This window comes from Carya illinoinensis, chromosome 9, assembly GCF_018687715.1.
Source record: "Carya illinoinensis cultivar Pawnee chromosome 9, C.illinoinensisPawnee_v1, whole genome shotgun sequence".
NCBI lineage: Eukaryota > Viridiplantae > Streptophyta > Magnoliopsida > Fagales > Juglandaceae > Carya > Carya illinoinensis.
Window position 1 is genome coordinate 36,982,864 of NC_056760.1, and position 19,481 is coordinate 37,002,344.

The 19,481-nt window shown below is 35.2% G+C and overlaps 1 protein-coding gene and 1 pseudogene across 1 annotated transcript; one reads left to right on the forward strand and one right to left on the reverse strand.

Annotated features, from left to right (window-relative positions):
* Positions 1-3,993: 3,993 nt before the first annotated feature.
* On the reverse strand, positions 3,994-5,640 carry LOC122276505 (protein CANDIDATE G-PROTEIN COUPLED RECEPTOR 7-like). Its single transcript, XM_043086288.1, has one exon. It carries the CDS (start codon positions 5,509-5,511, stop codon positions 4,192-4,194), a length of 1,320 nt encoding a protein of 439 aa, XP_042942222.1. The 5' UTR covers positions 5,512-5,640; the 3' UTR covers positions 3,994-4,191.
* A 2,089-nt stretch (positions 5,641-7,729) lies between these two features.
* On the forward strand, positions 7,730-15,474 carry LOC122276593 (annotated as a pseudogene).
* Positions 15,475-19,481: the final 4,007 nt, after the last annotated feature.

A 19,481-nucleotide genomic window follows, 5' to 3' on the forward strand; every position in this document is an offset into this window, starting at 1 on the left:
TTGAGCCATAGTTTATGCTCCAATCTCATTGGAGAATTCAATGAATTTTTAGGTTACTAAAATTAATAGTATAAGGTGAGTCCATTCGAATCAGAAAAATGTTATTTTGTCCACTCAATTTGACACCTCATTTTAATACTTCATGCATTTTGATTTTTTTTAAATGTTTTTTACTTTTGATTTTTTTTAATTTTTTTACTTAATGATTGAGGGAGTATTTATTAATTTATTGATATTTTTTTTATATTTTTAAAAAAATGTTTTAAAATGATAAAAATATATGAATAAAAAAATTTTAAAAGATAATTTTTGCTTAGGTATAACAAAGAACGGTACGACTTAAGCCGCTGAGTAGACCCGCTCTTCTAATTATGTCATGAAAGGCTATTATTCATCGCTTCACTACACGTGGCAATCAACCAATTAGGGATTCAGTTAAACGGGAAGACCTTGGACTATAAATGGTAAGGCCTTTTGTCATTTCTTTCTTTTTCACTTGCTGGACAGAGGCCGTCCGAACTTTTGTTTTAAGAGCAAGAACCTCTTGAGTTTTGAGTCTAGTCCAAAGGTCTTCTCAGTTCTTATGTGTTTCCTTCTTTTTCCCATGATGGGCTTGAAATAGAGCTTTAAACTAAAAGAAGGCACCATTATGGGCTGGAAATCTTAAAACTCTGAGGAAGGAGACGACTTGGTCTAATTAGTCCGTAACCCCAGCTCTGAAGAGAAAAATCTGGGATAGTTTGTAAAAGAAAGCCACATTAAATTACACTTTTTGGCATATGAAAAAAAAGCTTAAAAGCTTCGCTAGCTCTCGTTTATTTTTATAATTCTTTTTAGTTTATCTCATTTAATTATTATAATTTTTTTAAATTATTATACAAAATAAATAAACAATTTAACTATTTTAAATTTTAAAATAAAAATAATATAAAAATATATATATTTTAATAATATTTTATTCAACTTTTAACTTTTATCTAAATTAAAAAAAAAAAAAAAAGGAAATCAAAACAAAAGGGCTAACAGGGGACTTACGAGCCCCAAATTTGAGGTGATTTAGGTCTCTCAATTCTTCATGCATGCTACCTGCAACATAGTAACATCAAATCAAATTTCGAGGCTAGATTTTTGTATTCCTTCGATTTCTTTTATCCTTAGAGGTTTTCTTTGATTCTGCCTCTAGTTTTTTGTTCTACCTACCTTTGGGTTTCTTTTATTTCTTACTCTTTTCTTCAAAGCTAACTGTTTTTAGCTCTTGGCTTGTAGGTTTTCAGTATGAGTAATGATATCCTTACTACTTATTACTCGTCTACTACCCAAGCTCATGTCACTTTCTTTTATTTTTCTTTTCCTTTGCTTGATTCAAAAAATTTGTTAGAAGCTTGAGTAACACGCCTCATCTTCCCTTTGCGTCCACGCCAGCCTCTCAGAAGCTCAGTTCGACCAAAAGACCTCCCCTCCGACCAAAAGCTATTGCAAACAATGTCGAAAGGGTATGAGTCTACTCTTGCACACGAACTCTATGTCTGTCTGTCTCTCTCTAGAGCCCCACCCTTTGCAATACAGTAGTTAGAAACATTAATCAAGATTCTCTGCACCACACCTCCTTTGCCTTGATTATTGAGTTTGCCTGTGGCTGTGCATGTGCATGAATGCATTGTTGGTGCTACTCGGTAATGGAGGTGTGATGTGGAGATTCTCTTTTCTTCTTATCTATTCGTTTCAACTTGTTTCCAGTCAACGAATGGCTGTTATAGACAAAGGTTTTATAGCCGTTTCGAATTGAAATTCTTGTGCTAGTTCAATTAACTTATTCTCGATTAATGTTTATAAATACTGCTTTTATTGTTAGTGGGTTGCTCTCAAATGGGGGATTTAGAAAGGGACAAAGTTAGTGTGCAAGAGTAGACCCGTACCCTTTTCGGCGCTGTTTACGATGGCCTTTGGTTGTACGAGAGGGCTTGTGGTCGAACTGAGCTTTTGAGAGGCTGGTGTGGCCACAAAGGGGGAGACAAAAGACGTCAACCCGAAGGGGGGACGAGAGCAAAAGGCGTGTTACTCAAGCATCTGACACAGCTTCTGAATCAAGCAGAGGGAAAGAAATATAAAAGAAAGCCACGTGGACTTGGTAGCAGACAGGTAGTAAGGTATCATTACCCTTTCATTATTTTGTTTTAGTTTGGTTCGGCCAAACCAACTGCAACTGACTGGCCAGGCCAGACAAACCTAAACTGATCGACCATCGCTGGTTGGCGTCAGCTAGCATTACCACTTGATGCAGTTCCAGTCGGCTACAAGGGGTTTTACCATGCGGTTTGGTGTCTCCTGAAGGTCCATTTTGCAGCCCTAGCCATAGGAGTGGCATTCCCTATGATCAACAAAATCAACCAATACCATATGCTCATGCTTGTCATAACGGGAGCTCAATTAATTCTCATGACACTCTGTTTCTTTTAATTTCTCAAGGAATTATGCATGCCGGAGTAGGGAAAAAGGTTCCCCTAGCACTTACCAATGCCATGACCAAAAAGGTGAAGCGGTTTCTAAAATACAAAGAAGTCTTGCCATCCACAAGGACGATACAAAGTTTTGAGATTGTCAGAATGATCTGAGGTAGCAAACAATAATTTCAGATTTCATCAAAGCTTAAAAGCCATAACACTACTATTCTCTAGGTTGCAAAGAAAAAGAATATCTACCTTAATCAAAGAAATGACAACATCAAGATCACTTGTAATAGCTAAAATTTAATGAACAGCTGCAATTAATTCATTCTTCTGGTTCCGCAAAGGGGCACTCAGGATTCCGGACATCAATGTACCGGTACACCAGAGATCAAAATCTCGAGGCTGCTTATAAATATAATGGAATGACAAACCATTATACCAAGGCATGACACTGCTGCCTTAAGCACCCTTTCTCAACCATGCTCTTAAACACAAATCTATCACATGCACAAAGTCCTTTTATTAATGATTATAGGGCAACTGCTTGTTACACCATCCACATGCAAATGTTAAAAAGGGATTATATCTCATGCTAACCGCCCCACCAAACTGGCCATATAACTTGTGCAAGTACCATTTCTCTCTTAAAATCCATGATCATGTTCGGCCATTTAGGTCAGTAGACATTCTGACGGAATCAAATAAAGAGTATTATCAAAAGGAGGGCTAAGCAAACAGACCACAATTAGAACAAAATGAAAAACTTACAAAACAAACCGTCGGAATGATAGCACTTGTTCTGCCTAATAGCCTAGGCTGACTGCCAAATACCAAATGTGAACCGAATGGAGGAAGAACAAAAATGTAGTTCCAAACTATCACCATTTTTGCAATATGCACCCTAAACTATCATAAATAACACCTGGCACCCTAAACTACTAAATTTAGGTAAGTTACACCCTCGGGTAAGATCGCCTTACGTATATATACCATGTTCACAAAATACTTTGTGCATACGATAGATATATATATATTATCGTTGCAATCAATAGATAAATATGAAACCCGTTCACAGATTTTATGGACATAACATGAATTTACATGCTGCACTACAAACTTGTCTCAATGCATAGAAACATTGACATCAACATGAACACCTATTTTCAGATTCATAAGCAACAAAACAATGCATAAACATATAAAACAACAATGTTTGATCTGAGCGGCAAAGTTCAGGAAAGTAATTGAAGAAGATTTCCGTACATGGATTTTATTTCACCACGCAGATGATGCAGAACCAGAAAAACTCAATGGTTACAAACACTGGCACCCTGTTAAACCAGGTCTATCAAGAAACAGTCATAAGGCAAATAATACAACGCTAGTCGTGCAATAGTTATCAAAAAACATAAAGCCAAATGGCAAAGAACAACGGAATAAGAAACACAAAGAAAAGTATTCGAGCTCACCTATATCTATATGGCATGATTCGTTACCATTTTTATGAAATGAAAATGGAGTTTTAGATGATAAGACATACGGGTACTGTCCCTTAAACATGAGAGTTAATATAACAGATTTAAAAAGAGAAGAAAATGAGAGTGCAAAACAGAAGGAACAGCAACCTGACCCAGAAATTCTAACCGTAAATCTGCTAAAAAGTCACAAATAGTCCCACACTTTGCTTTAGCAAAATTCCATAAAGGGAAGGCCAGCAAGAATCTCGTCTCACTACCCACCCAATTCAGAGCTCGAACTCTTCATCCCTAAGTGCCAACTCGGCAGCCTCTTCTTCCTCCTGGTCGAGAACAAAGTACTCATTCTTCTCCACAGGCCTAAACATATAGAACATCACCACATAGAACGCGAAACTAGCAATCTCCTCGGCCGCATTACTCACCCACTGATACTTATACGCCGCAATCGTCCTAAGCGCAAACACCACGATCCGCGTGAAATACAAGTACCCGATCACAACCATGTAGAACTGCCTAAAAAGAGTCAACTTGGCCAAATTCTTCGCGGCCTTCCCGTCGGTCTTCGAGGTCTCCCTCAGCGACCGAATCGACCACACGATCGGGAATATGATTGCGCAGCAGCAAATAATGTCCACCAGCAAGAAAACCTGGTTCCAGGTCACCCAATCCTTAATAAACGGCCCGGTCTCGCCAATGACGATCGACGCAATGTTTGCCAGGACCTGAAGCGGGATCACAATCATCAACACTTTCTTCTCCTTCTCCTGCAAGAAGGGCTTTAAGAAGGACCAACCAGTCCCGATCAAAATAATGACGGTGAAAAGCAGGACCACCCTGATGAACTGGAAGATATAGAACAACACGTCCCAGCCGTGCGGCGTGCCCGTGACCTTCACGTAATGCTTGTCCTCGGCGGCGCAGATCAGATTGAGAGCCTTCATGAGCAGCAACCCTGCCATGAGGAGATGGATCCGGTGGACGGAGCGCTTGTTGGTGTAGCAGAGGTGGATCCAGAAGGCTAAGAAGGCGAAATAGGCGAGGGAGAAGAGGAAGAAGAGGGTGGGGAGGTGGGTGAGGCCGGCTGAGAGGTAGTCCCGGGAGTTGTCAAGGTCGAGGTTGTAGACCTCGGTGCGCACGTCCATGGAGATGGAGGACCCAACAGCGCAATTGGCGAAGAAGAGGGAGTACTCGTCGGGGGAGGAGACAGGGTAGGAATGGTTGAAGGAAGATACGGGAGGGGGGGAGAGCTCTCGGAAGGTGAAGAGTGGGCGAGTGTAGTGGGAGTCGAGGACGCAGAGCTGGGGGTTCTGACGGATCTCGAGGAGGACCTGGAGAAGGGACTCGTCGGAGAGGAGAAAGAAGCCGAGGCGAGAAGGGTCAGGATGGGAGAGGGAGGGGGAGGGGGAGACGAATACGGAGGAGACGGTGATTGAGACATGACCGGTACGGGTGAAGCCGAATTTCTCGAAGAGGATCATGGGGCGGGTGTCGGAGGTTATCGTTAGGGTTTTGATCTCGCCGGAGGAGGGTGAGAGGAGGAGAAGGAAGAAGACGGAGAAGGCGAAGAAGGAGGACGTTTTCTCCATTTTGGGGGGCGTCGTGGTGGTGGTGGAGGAGGAGAGGATTGAGGTTGACCTGTCAATTGGAGTGGTGAGCAGTTGGGGGAAACAAAGAAAGATGGGGGAGCGAAGGATGCGAAGCTAAGCGATGGTGGATGGAGTCAATTAATTAATGAGTTTCGTCAACTTTACGATAATGTCCATTAGACAATATGCGTGGGCCCACGTGGTTGGTCCCAACCGTCTCGGCCGACGATAATCAATTGTAATTTTGTTTCTTTTTTTAGATTAAGCATGTTTTGTTTAGATTAAATTTCTTAAAGGGAAATTACTCATCTTCTATTTTTTTAATTATTTTTTCATCATCTTATAATATAAAATTAAATAATTAAAAATTATTTTTTTATATTTCACTTATAAATTTATTATTTAATACCACATCATGCAATAATAAGAAAATAATAAAAATAATAATAATAAATAGATTTTTTCTTTCCAAAACTTTGTTGTTACAATTTACAATAAATAAAATCTAATTTTTATTATTTATATAACGTGTTTATAACGGATTATAACTATAGATAATGCTAATATGACTATCAAATATGTACATTCAATGGTGAAACTACACGCATCTAAGGGCCCCGAAAATTTTTTAAAAAATTAAAATATACCTTAGTTTTTAATCATAATGTTATAAATATAGAAAATTGCACCGCTAAAAAAATTTATAATCTTTATATACTCTATAAATTTTTATAAAATTTTAATATACTTAGAAATATCTCTTCAATCTTTTTACTATAGTCTCAAAATTTTGTATAATTCCTATATATTAGTTATTTTCAAGAGTATGGTCTCACTAAAATTAAATCAAATCTAAGTTTAAGAGAAATAATAAACTTATTAATATGGATCCCAAAATTTTTTGTTATACAATATTAGGATTTTTAATCTGGAATCCAAAATAAAAATATAAGAAAAATCATTTAAGATTGGTGATCTATATGGAAAATAGTTGAGAGGTTTTATCCTCTAGACTTCATTGATCAAGAAAAATCTTATTTAAGATCTCTATTATAATATTATATGTTTAATGTGATATGAAAATATCTAGAGTTTATATAAAATTTAATAAAATAGTTTACATATATACAAGAATGAAAGATGAGATTCTAAAAGATCACTTGATAGTTTATACAAAATAAATAAATTTTAAATATTTTGTTATAAAAATAATAATAGGTGAATATTATTTCATGAAACATTATCATAAAAGATTTGAAATATAGATTAAGGTATTTTATTTTTAGAATTATATTTCTACACGTATATTGCAAATTATTGATATTTAATTAATTATATATATATTTATAATTTTTAAAATTCAATACGTTGCACATTGAAATTTGGACCCTCTTAGAAAAATTCCTAGTTCCGCCACTGTACACATTAGTACAAATGAGTTTTTTTTTTTTAAAATTTTTTTTAATCATTTTTTAAACATCCTTAACCATTAAGAAAAAAAACTAAAAGAAATAGAAATTTACTAATAATTACTTCCTTAACCACTAAAAAAAAATATATATAAAAAATTTAAAATAGATGAATGGACATGTTGTTTGGTGGACATATGTTATCATTTTCCTATAAGACCCGTATTAGCATAAAGAACTAATTTTCATAGAACTTTTTTCATTATTTAAAAAGATAAATATTTTTTTATAAAAAGATTTTTATAAATTAATGTAATTTAATATGATGTAAAATTATTTTTATTATAAAATAGATTTAACGTATCATATGAAGTATTTAAAATTTATTTTTTAATTTTATATAATCTTACTTAATAAATTTTTTTTATAGGAAGAATAGTTATGTAAAATTTGAATATAAATAAAAATAATTTTTATAATTTTTATAAGAAGAATAGTTATGTAAAAATTTGAATTTAAATAAAAATATTTAATGAAGTGATAGTACCTAATCCTAAAATTAGTTATGAAATAATCCAACCAATTATTTAAGAGAAATGCTATTTACTATTTTTACATTAAATCTTAATATATAATTTGTCATTTTCTTTTATATTTAAACACATATTTACACAAATATATATATATATATATATATATATATATATATATATTTAAATAGAAAAATGAAAATAACAAATCATGACGTAAAAAAGAATAAATAGAATTTTTTATATGAACTTTTGCTACACAGAATTTGGTGTGTTAGGAGTTAGGATATCATTAAGAGCATTCTTATCCGCTTCCTTAAACGCTTGTTATCTCTTTATTTTGGAGAAACCTCATAAACCTCCTCCCATCCGGATCCCTAAATTAGGGATTTAATTTAGGGTTGCTTGTACATCCCTAATCGAGCCATCCGTTCCTTTCCTGCAGTAGGTCCCGCATGAAAATCTCTCTTGAGTCTTGATTGCCCTCCTTTGTATCAATCCTCTCTCACACCGTTTACCACCATTTGAGGCCCCTCTTCATCGGTCGGATTTCACGTAAGTCTTTGTCCTTCTCTCTCACATAAATGCACTTCTTGTTTCGTTTCCTTTATGTTTGAACTCTGTCCTTCACTCTCGCACAAATCAAAGACACCTATTATCTCTATCTGCCATGGCTTTTATCCTAAACATTGCACAATTTCGACTTTTTGGATGTATGTATTTAGATCTTTGGACACTCAAAATCGAAAACCCTACATTGTGAGCTGCTCTAGGGTTTGAATTTGGATCTTAATTTTTCTTCACAACGGCCATTCAAGGGGCAATAGAGTTTAGTTTGGACTAATTTCATCAATTGCAATATTTTGGTTTGAGCAAATTGAGTATACCTTTGAATCCATTCATACAGTGTTTGTTGGCCATTCGAATTTTGTGTTTGTTTGCATTTTTAACCATTTTTTAGTTTCTCTTTGTTTTCATTACATTTGGCAGCCTATAATTAATGAATTTTGTGTTGGTTTGCATTGATAACCATAATTTTACTGTGTTGGTTTTGTTGGTTTGCATTGTTAAATCGTTAGCCATAATGTTACAGTCTTGGTTTGCATTGTTAACCATTTTTGAGATTGTTAAATTGTTAAATTGTGTGTGTGTGTTGGTTTGCATAATGATGTCATAATGCTGCCATGTGTGTTGGTTTGCATTGGAGAAAATGTTAACCATAATGTTACTGTGTTGGTTTGCATTGTTAACCATTTTTTAGATTATCTCTGTTTTCATTCTGTTTGGCAGCCTATAATGCTATGAATGTTTTTGTTGGTTTGCATTGTTAACCATTTTTTAGATTCTCTTTCTTTTCATTCTGTTTGGCAGCCTATAATTAATGAATTTTGTGTTTGTTTGCATTGTTAACCATTTATGAGATTCTCTTTGTTTTTCATTCTATTTGGTAGCCCTTTCTTATGGATTCTCTCTATTGCTTTAAGTATTGATTTTATAATTGGATCTCTTGGATACTCAAAATCCAAAATCCTACATTTTTATCGGCTGCTCTAGGGTTTTAATTTGATTTCACTATCTTTGCATTCATTATCTTTATTTTCATTATCTTTCTTTTATGGACTCTGTCTACTGCTTTAATTGATTTCGCTATCTTTGTTTTCATTGTTATCATTTTCTTTGTTTTCATTGATTTCATTCTCATTGTTATCTTATCTTAGTTTCCCGAACCCACCATGATCGACCTGGACTAATTTATAATAATGTTTCATGTGGTGTTTATAGCCATGATCTGTTGCCTCTTTTATTTCTTTATGTTATGATAAATGATGATAATAATAATTCATGCATTGATCATCACCTTGTAGCTATCAAAATTTCCTCCAAGACTCTTTTGCATTGTTGTTTTATTTCTCAATAATTATGCAGGCACCTTCAACCAAGTTATCTCATTATATTTGAGATATATTGCTTCTCTTCTTGGTGTTTAGTTCTAATTATTCCATGGGAGGGGTTAATTCACAAGTATTTTTAATTGAGCTCCATCAATATGGCAGGGTAATTCAAATCCGAATGACCACAAAGTATTTTGTGATAGTTTTCACAAAAGGTAACCAGGATTTAAGGTTTTGCAATTATTTGAGGGTGAAATCTTGTTTTGCGTATGCTATAAATAAAAAAATCATTTTGAGCTTCATGGAAAACACATTTTTTATGGAAGCGGATGTGAATACTCTTATTCATTTAGCATCAAAAAGGTTTCTTTACTATCATTATCTTTTTCTTAACTGACTAGGATTTATTCATGTGATGTTCATTTATTCAACACACATCCATTTAACATTACTTTTTGTTATGATCATTACTTTCTTACTTTCTCATTTATGTTTTTATATTCTTATTCATTTTGCATGCTGCTCAGTATTGTATTAGAACATTTTGTTTTAATCCATATATTACTTCTATCATTGCTATTTTAACAAAGTCTTGTGATATTTGTATGTTGATTTCCTATTGTTTGGATTTTGGAAATTGAATAAGCTTGGCAGACATGTGAATTACCGATGTGGATGAATTATTTTATCTGTTCCTTTAGAACATCATGCTTTAATCCATAGATTTCTCACTCATTTATGTTTTGATAGTCTTATTCATTTGCATACTGCTCAGTGTTGTTTGGATTTTGTAAAGTATATTTCTTAGTGTTATGTTGTAATTTAGTAATGTCGCTTAATTTTCGTTTTAGATTAGAGCATTCTTGTTGATGAATTTTCCTTCTCTAACCCCCTCGGTTGTCTCGTGGGGATACAATAAATTTGGCACATATCTCCATGACATGGTAACCCAGACAACCAATAAGTAGTGGCAACTAGTTGTTACAACCATTTAAGAGTGCCAAATTTTCTATATATTACCATTTGGTTCCTGAGCCAGTTAGCTAAATCACGTCTCTATTATTCTTAAGTGTCTAACATGTCTACCAACTGTTGTGTGTCTATAATTGCAACTCAATTTTTTGAAAGTTGGATTACTTTGATGAGTTTGCTATTTAGTTAAAGGTATATTTTTCTTGGATGCTTTTCTTATTTGGTATGATTTTGGTTGTGTATCCCTCCAACTATGATGATAACAAACTTGAGTGGAAACATGAAAAATTTGTAACATATTACATGGCATGGTAACTTGGACAGCCAATCACAAAAGTAACTGATTGTTGTAGCCATTCGAGCATGTTGCTTTTTCCTATGTGTTACCATTCCTTTCCTGAGCCACTTTGTATGAGTTAATGATTTGGGTATGTTTGTGGGCTTCACAAGGGAAAGTTGAGTGTCGACAATGGGAATGCTCACTATTTGTCTAAAAACTTGAAGTAAAACAAAAGATAATGCTACCCAATGTTTGGGTCAAGTAGTAGCACTAGCAATATCTCACACTCAATAAACTATCATCAAAATGAATAGCCAATATTTATTGTGGTATTAAAGCATGTCGACAAACTACTTATATTGAGGATAATGAGGGGCGCTGATTTTTCGATTGCCAAAACTGAGGTAATTTTGCATTTCTTGGTGATTTTATTTGCTGAATTGTTGTGGTACTGTTGTGCTTACAGTACCATAACAATTCATCACAAAAACATTTCAACAAAACATTAATTACGGAAATAGTGTAGCCAAACTTAATCACAGAAACATTTCAACAAAAGCATTATACTATAATAATATTTTATTCAATTTTCAACAAAATATTTCATCTTATCTCATCTGAACTGTGTAGTCAAACTTAATCACGGAAACTGATCTTTATTTTCCAAAAGGCCCTTCATTTCATTCAATATTTGCCTGCCATTTGATGAGTGTTTTCTGTAATTTTGATTTTACAATGGAACCAGTGGAGTAACTCCATTTCAGGAGGCAGGAGTACCTACATATTGCTTGGCAATGGAGCAGATTTCAGACTCTAGTCGATTTGTTATCCGAACATATCCTCCCTGAAGTCCAAACCTTGAATTCTCTGATAATTTTGAGGATAGAGGATTGAAAATGCAATCCCTAAACATTGGTTAAAGAAGTTTTGAGAAGATAATGAACTACTAGCCAAGAAATAGCGAGCGAAAGACAAATTTGTGTATTTGAGAAGTCTGGTTGGTCAATCTTCGACCATGTCCAATTTTCAATCTGTAAGTCTAGCTTTCTTTGAGAGCTTGCTTTCTCGTTGCAATTCTATCTTCTCCAGGCTGTTTGTTAATTTTTTAAGAAGTTTCTATTGCTTGCTGGGAGACGAAAAGTTAGGAAAATAATTGAAACTTTGTTAATTTTTTATACCAGGTTGATTTCATTTTATTTCATTTTATGCATGTTATATTTGGGTTTGAAATAGCATTTGAGACATTTTGTATTTTTCTTTTATTTTCCCTTCATTTCTTGATGACCAAACTTGCATTAGGTCTTACATTTACATCAAAGTAGCATCAAAACCATTTGTACTTTGTCGCTTAAAAATGATACTTTGATTGCTTTTCTTTTTTCTTTTTTCTTTTCTTGGACGTCCCTCAGTTTCATAGAGGAGTGAGAATAGTAGTTAACCAAAAAATAAAAAATAAAAATCCAAGAAAACCTAAAATATACTGTTATGATTTTGAGGGTTAAATGCTTAACCAAATTAGTATTCAATAGTCTTAGGGATTTTGGATCAAAGGTTGGGTCTTTAACAATTGGTATCAGAGCAGGAATCACGTCACGAGTTTAAGTAACGGAGGGGACAACCTAGAGAATGAATTAAAATGCCTTAATACTATGTATGGCCATGGTGTTAAATCATTGAATACTCATAGATGAGTGAACCCGCCAAAAGAGAAATGGCTACCATCGGGTCAGTGTTGATAAAGTGGGCCACCATGGACATTGGATTCGAAAGCGTGGTGGAATGTTATGATCTTAAGGATTAAATGTTTGACCAAATTAGTATCCAACAGTCCTAAGGCTTTTGGATTAATGGTTGGGTCTTTAACATATGCATGCCCCCCAAAATCTGATGGTTTGGTATTAGCTATTAGGTTGACCAAATGGATGTGGTGGGTAAAGTTGGAAGCTGAATTTCTTAGGGTGTTTACTCTGTTGCTAACCCTTTCCACCCTTTTGGTGGAACTATTGATGTCATTGTTGTTTAGCAGCTGAATGGGACATTTTGAAGCACACCTTGGTATGTTCGTTTTCGCCAATTTCAGGGAGTTCTAAAAGGTGCTTAGAAGGTTGTCTGCATAGCTGTCAGTGGCATTGAAGCCAATTTCCACATGCATCTTGATAATTTATGCAAGGCCTATTTTGTGAAGGAGGTTGATGCTGGTAAAGGAAGTGAGATAGATGGGGTTGTAAAGGTTTCTAATAATTTGCAGTTTCTAGCATAGGATAGTTGTTTACATTAAAATAACAAAGAATGTAGTAGTGATAACATTGGTGACATTTGTAGACTTGAACATAGTGTCTTTGACTCAGAGTTGGCGTGATTGTGAGATGATTATGTTGCCCGGCTTGCAGACCATATTGAGAGGGGAGAATCTGATGTTGATAGAAGGTTTATGACTTCCATGATGAGCAATCTTCTATGGAGGGTTCGGTTGAGTTGTCAGAATACGGATCAAAATGATATGATAGCTTAGATGGTTAGAATTTTGTGGAACCCCAGAGTTTGGATTCAGAAGTGGTATTGGTGAGTGTGGATGGTCATGTATTAACAGCCCCCATCTCAACATCAGAGAAGAATGCAGAGAACATGCAATTAACCACACCTCCGTTTCATCTAGCCCTAGGTGAGGGGTCAAATTTTGTGAATGCAATGATGAGTTCAGTTCAGGTGAAAATATTTGGTTGATTATACTAGTGAGCTGAGTGCATCTACAACTAATGTCATATCTGTTGATATTAGAAGTGTTAGAAATAATGAAAATGCTTCAGGTAATCAGCTGGAGTTCGTGAGGGAGATGCGGACGATGTCTGTCAATCTTAAAATGCTTTAAATGTTGTAGATCAGAAAGGAGAGATTATTGTGTAGAGTAAATCAAAATAAGCGCCTGCTGCTATCAAGGGGGGAGATGTGTTTAAGAGCCATTTGGTGCTATCGGACTTCACTAAACGTGTTGAAGAAGCCAATTTAGAAGATATGGTTTCCTCATTGGGTGTTCAATATTTACAAGAGGAGAAATGATATTTGCAGTTTAAGAGTGTACAGGCCTCACACACTCCTTTTGAAAAATAGTAGGGTCCATCATTAAAAAATTAATTTTGTCATGTGTGTCTCATATTTACTTATTTTTTTCAAAGGGAGTGCATTGACTTTGCACACTCTAGGATTGTATATAATCTTACTTTTGCAGAAAACATTGATAGAAAATATATTCCTTTTGCATCTAATGGTTCACAAGCTAAGGATGGAAAGTTTCATATGGTAGCAGCATTTGAAGAGATAGATCCGCTAATAGCTGCATCTGAAGATGAATGCAATAAAATCGAGCCAGTGGACCCTCAAACTGGAATTTCTAGTTAAGAGATACAACCTCAGTCCATCCTGGGTAAAGGTCTCTTGGTCAAAGTTCTGAATATCGTTCTGGTGGCCGTTTCGGTTAAGGTACTAGAATGAAATATTTCGGTACCAATATCATTTCGGATACCATTTCGAGATTAATTAATTATTATATATAAATAATTATATGTATATATAAACTACCAACTAACAAAACAAATACATATATATATGTAAGTGTGTATCATGTATATGTGTATATATATATATATATAGAAGAATTGAAAATTTATAAAATGTATATAAGTTTAAAAAATTACAAATTTGAGTTGAGAGACAAAAACAAAAAAAATATAAAAATAAAAAAAGAATAGAGAAATTATTAAAAATAATGATATTTAAAAAAAGAGAGAGAATGAGGGGACATATTTAAAGTTTTAAAAAAAATTAAAATTATATAAATACATTTTATATTTTAGTAATTAAAAAAAATTTGAATTTAAAATTTACAAAAATGTCATTTAAGCACAAGAAAATTATAAAAATAGTCTGAAATGGAACAGGGCTTGGAATGCCAATTTCGGCTGAAATGGCCGGAATTTTATCAGAATGGCCAAAACGGACTAGTACGGGTTGGAATTTGGAGTGAAATGGAATAATAAGGATTAGTGTATTGGATACTACAATGGAACAGCCAGAATGGAACGAAATTTAAAACTATGCTCTTGGTGCCATTTAATACAAAATGAGTCTCCTGTTGTAGATCTTATAGAGCATTTATTTTCTTTTATCCATATTACTACTTGCAGGTATGGGTTTGAAGGTTGCTGCTAAAGCCTATGATGTGCATTTCATATATGCAGAGGATTTAAAAAGTTCTACAACGTCAATTATTAGGAGCGGTAACCTAATAATCAAATTCAGAGAGATCTACTTGCTTTGGGAAAATGCTGCTCTCCCGTTCTTGAAATGGCTGCATTTGGTTTAGATTTATGATTTTAGCCCAAAGATGGGATTCTTGTAGAGAAGGATGGCACACCATCGCTGAGGGATGATGATTCTGGAAATGCTTCTTCAGTTCGACGTGATGAAGTCTCTAGCCTATGCCATTTAGAAGATGGAAAACACTTGAGCATGCTAGCAGCAATTCAACTAATGAGGATGTCTTCGTCGATTTTGAATTTGTCAAGTCACCAGTATTGTCAACTATGGCACTACATATTGGCAATGGGTCTACTTGCAAGTAGTGGAGAAGGACCAATGTTCCCATTAATGGGCACACAACATCATTGAATCTGAAAGAAGGTTAAAATATGATAGCCTTTAGTTTCTCTACCAGGGTTCTAGGAAGAAAAGAGGTTTGTCAATTAACTACACCTTGAAAATTCTTATATTCAAATGAAAGCAATAGGTTTTTTGTAAAATACAATTGCTAAAACTGCATTAGCTTTCAACAAGTTGATGCTCATATTTACTTGTGGAAGTGGAATGCACAAATTGTTATTTCAGATGTTGATGGGGCAATTACCAAGTAAGGTTAAAATCTCATTATTAGGCCGCTACATATGTAGCATCCTAAACTTTTGAGGACATATATTGAAACCGGCTAGAGAGAAGCCAGAGCTTCTCTATCTAGGAGGTGTTTTTTGTTTTCTATTGCACTCTTTGATGCGTCATTTTAAAAGCTTTGTATGTCAACTGGTTCGTAAGAGATAGCTTTGATTCTGGAGAAAGCTTGTCTTAAACAACACATAGATGGGCTTGGAGTCTCTTATCTCCCAAATGGAAGCACTATCATGGAAGGATATTCACTTGCCGACAACTCTAGAAGCTACAAAACAACATCAGACAAAGTTCTAATTGGAAGGTTAGTAGCTAATAGACCCTTAAATAAATTCGCAATCCACTTTTGCATCATAGCCTCATGGAAATTTATTCAAAGCTTTTTGATTGATGATATGGATGCCAATAAATTCATATTCACATTTAGAACTCCACAAGATAAACTTATGGTACTAAACCAAGGATCCTGGAATTTCAAAGGTCATTTGATGATCTTAAAACAATGGTCTCCTAGTGGTACCATAGAGGAAGTCAGTTTAAACTAAGCAACATTCAACGTCCAACTGCATGGCCTACCCTTGGACCATTTCAATATGGACAATGCAGTGGATATTGCGAAAGCGATAGGTAACGTCATCAGAGTAAAAGTTGACCCAATTTATGGTCTGACCTTTCATAAATTCATACGAATCAAGGTCAAAATAGATGTCACAAAATCACTAAAAAAAGGCTTTCCATTGCCAAGATTGAGGAACAAGGTAGTTTGGGTGGCTTTCAAATATGAAAAGCTTGTGGATTTCTATTATACTTGTGGTAGGATTGGACATTTCCAAATCTTTTGTGAATTCCCCCAATCAACTCCTACAAAAATCAGGTTCGGCCCATCCTTAAGAGCAGAATACAATCCCCCTCTAGGCATCTCTCAGTCATTTGAACAAACAAAGGAGAAGCTTGAAAGAGACTTTAAAGGAGGATCCGCTAAACACGCATTACAACAAGCCATGTGTAGAAATGGAAATTGAAGCATGGAGAAATAAAAAAGATGCAAGCCACCAAGCAGGAAAAATCCAAGCAAGCTCATTTTCAAAAAAGAGTCTGCATTCTTACAATTGTGATGAAGAAGACATCCTACCCGTACTCATTCGAGAACTGATAAACTACTTCCCCTCTCCTTCAAACTCCATTAAAGTTGGCGCGAACAACAAGAACTTAGATGCTGCATTTTCGAATGAGCAAAGCTTCATTCATTACCCCACCAACAAAAGTTAATCTATTCACTGTAGACACAACCATTGAATCAAAAATTTATTGTCCATTTCGCAGCAATATTCCCCTTCTGACTCAAGGAGTGAAAATAAGGCCAACAGAGGAATCTCAATTAATGACCATGCAATACTTTGTCACACCACTATTGTCTGTGTCATTATCAGTAAGGAAGAATGCTCCCTAGAGAGCATAGTGGAAGCAAATTTACTCTGCCATGCAAGGGTATAAAAATCAGCAACTTAAGCAAAATTATGGGCCTCTTCTGGCCCATGATGAGGTGTCTTCTCAATCCCACTATGCTCAGATTGAAGCCCGTCAACTCTTTATCAACAATCTAGAATTGCAGTCCAAGAACCAAGCCCATCTCAAACCATTGCAAATGGCACCATTCACTATAAAGGGAAGTGCTTCATTCAGTCTAAACGAGCTCCAAAATCTCACAAATATGCATCAAGGTCAATCAATTCAAACTCAGGCAAAAGTCATAATTCTCCAAGAACCCTCAGAGAAAGAGTCTCCAACACAATCATTCTGCAATTTATCCTCGCCCTTCGTGGAGAGAGCCAATAAAGCAAAAAAGGCCATATCATCTCCTGAGCTGTTTCAAACCATGAAAGGAATCCCCCCATTTCAAGACAAAAACATTATCCCTCTTCATGAGATACAAGAGTCGCAGACACTAGAGGTAACTATGCATAAAGAGAAGGTCATAATTATTGAGCCTGACCCATTACAAAATCCACCTTCTTTCAAGCCATGTAAAAGCAATCTCTCTATGAGAAGGCAACAAATTTTAGAAGATCATGATATACCAAAATGCAAGTCTCAACGTCTGATTAAATTGGAGAAGGCAGACTTGAAAGGCATGGGACCCCATGAAGCTTAATCAGAGGAAACAAAAATGGCACTCACCCTTATCGCCATACGATTGAATTCAAGAGGTAAAGAAAAGAAATCTAAAGGAAAAGAAAAAATGTACTCCAGACCAACCATTCAGTCCTAGAAAAAATCCAAGATAGCTCATGAGGCAAGCTTCAACATGCCTCCAACTGATAAATAAGAACAATGGCATGGAATTGTCGAGGGTTAGCCTGACCCAATGCACTTAGGAACTTAAGAGCTAATATTAGGCTATATAACCCGGATGTCATATTTCTATCGGAAATCTTGCTATAGACCAAGTCATAGCAAATAAAGAATGGAGGCTCCTCTTCCCTGACGCCTCGCTTTCGAACCTAGCTTCTTCAGCCTTGGATCATCATCCTATCTTGCTCAACACCACTGCCTCGACTCGTAACACTCCATCTTTTAAGTTTGAGGAACTCTGGATCCGTGAGCCTTTAAGTCATCTTATAATAAAAGAAGCTTGGAGTAGAAATTTTAAGGGCAACCCAGCCGTCATTCTCTACAAGAAAAGCAGATTCTACCTCGACTCACAACGAGCCATCTTTCAAGTTTGATGAATTCTGGATCCATGAGCCTTTAAGTCATCTTATAATAAAAGAAACTTGGAGTAAAAATTTTCAGGGCAACCCGACCTTCATTCTCTGCAAGAAAATCAGACCAACAAAAGAAGCACTCAAAGTTGGGAACATAAATTATTTTAGGCACATCCAAAGTAACATCCAGCAGATTAAAAGGGAACTTTTGGAAGTCCAAAGCAACGAGATGACATCGAGTAGCCAGGAATAGAAATAGCTTTGCAAAATAAGCTCCATAAATTGAGAGAAAATGAGGAGATATTATGGAAATAGAAATCTTGCATTACTTGGTTCACATCAACGGATTTAAACACGAAGTTTTACCACTTGACAACCACAATCCGTCGAATGAGAAATGCAATTAACTCAATCAAGCTAGGGCCAGGTAACTGGTCAATGGACCCTTTAGTAATTGAATCAGCTTTCATTGCTCATTTTAAAACTGTTTACACATCTTCAGCCTCAAATTTCGGATCAATTAGGCCACTTGTTTGACAAGCAAATATCTGAAGAAGATAATGAAATGTTAAACAAGATTTTGGATGAAATAGAAATTTTTGGCACTCTCAAACAAATACCAAACAACAAAGCCCTAGGCTTGGACGGTATGAATGCCCTATTTTTCAAGCACTACTGGAGCATTATAAAAGTATAGGTCATTTGTGCAGTACAAAATTGTTTTATGAGTGGGAAGCTCCTAAAGCAAATGAACCATACAAACATAACTCTCATCCTAAATACTAGGTACTGTTTGGCCATTTGAATTTTTAATCTCAAACACGAAATTTTCATCTCATCATTACAACTTTCCTAAATCCCCATACAAAATATAATAAACAATTCAACTTTTTCTTTACTTTTTCAAATTTCAAAATAATAATAATATTAATATATAATATTTTAATATTTAATCTTAAAACTCAAAATTCTCATCTGAGAATTCTTAGTGGCTAAACAGAAGAACCCAAACTCGCCAAGCCAATACCATCCTATAAGTCTCACAAATGTTAGCCACAAAATATCACAAAAATCATGGCGAATCGCCTCAAAGGATTGGTTTCCAAAATAATTTCTCCTCTCCAAATAGCCTTTGTCCCAGAGAGAAACATTAAAGAAAATACATTGATTGCCCACCGACTTTTCCATCACCTAAAAAGGAAATTTGGGAAAAAGGTTTGATGGCTATAAAGTTAGACATGAAAAAG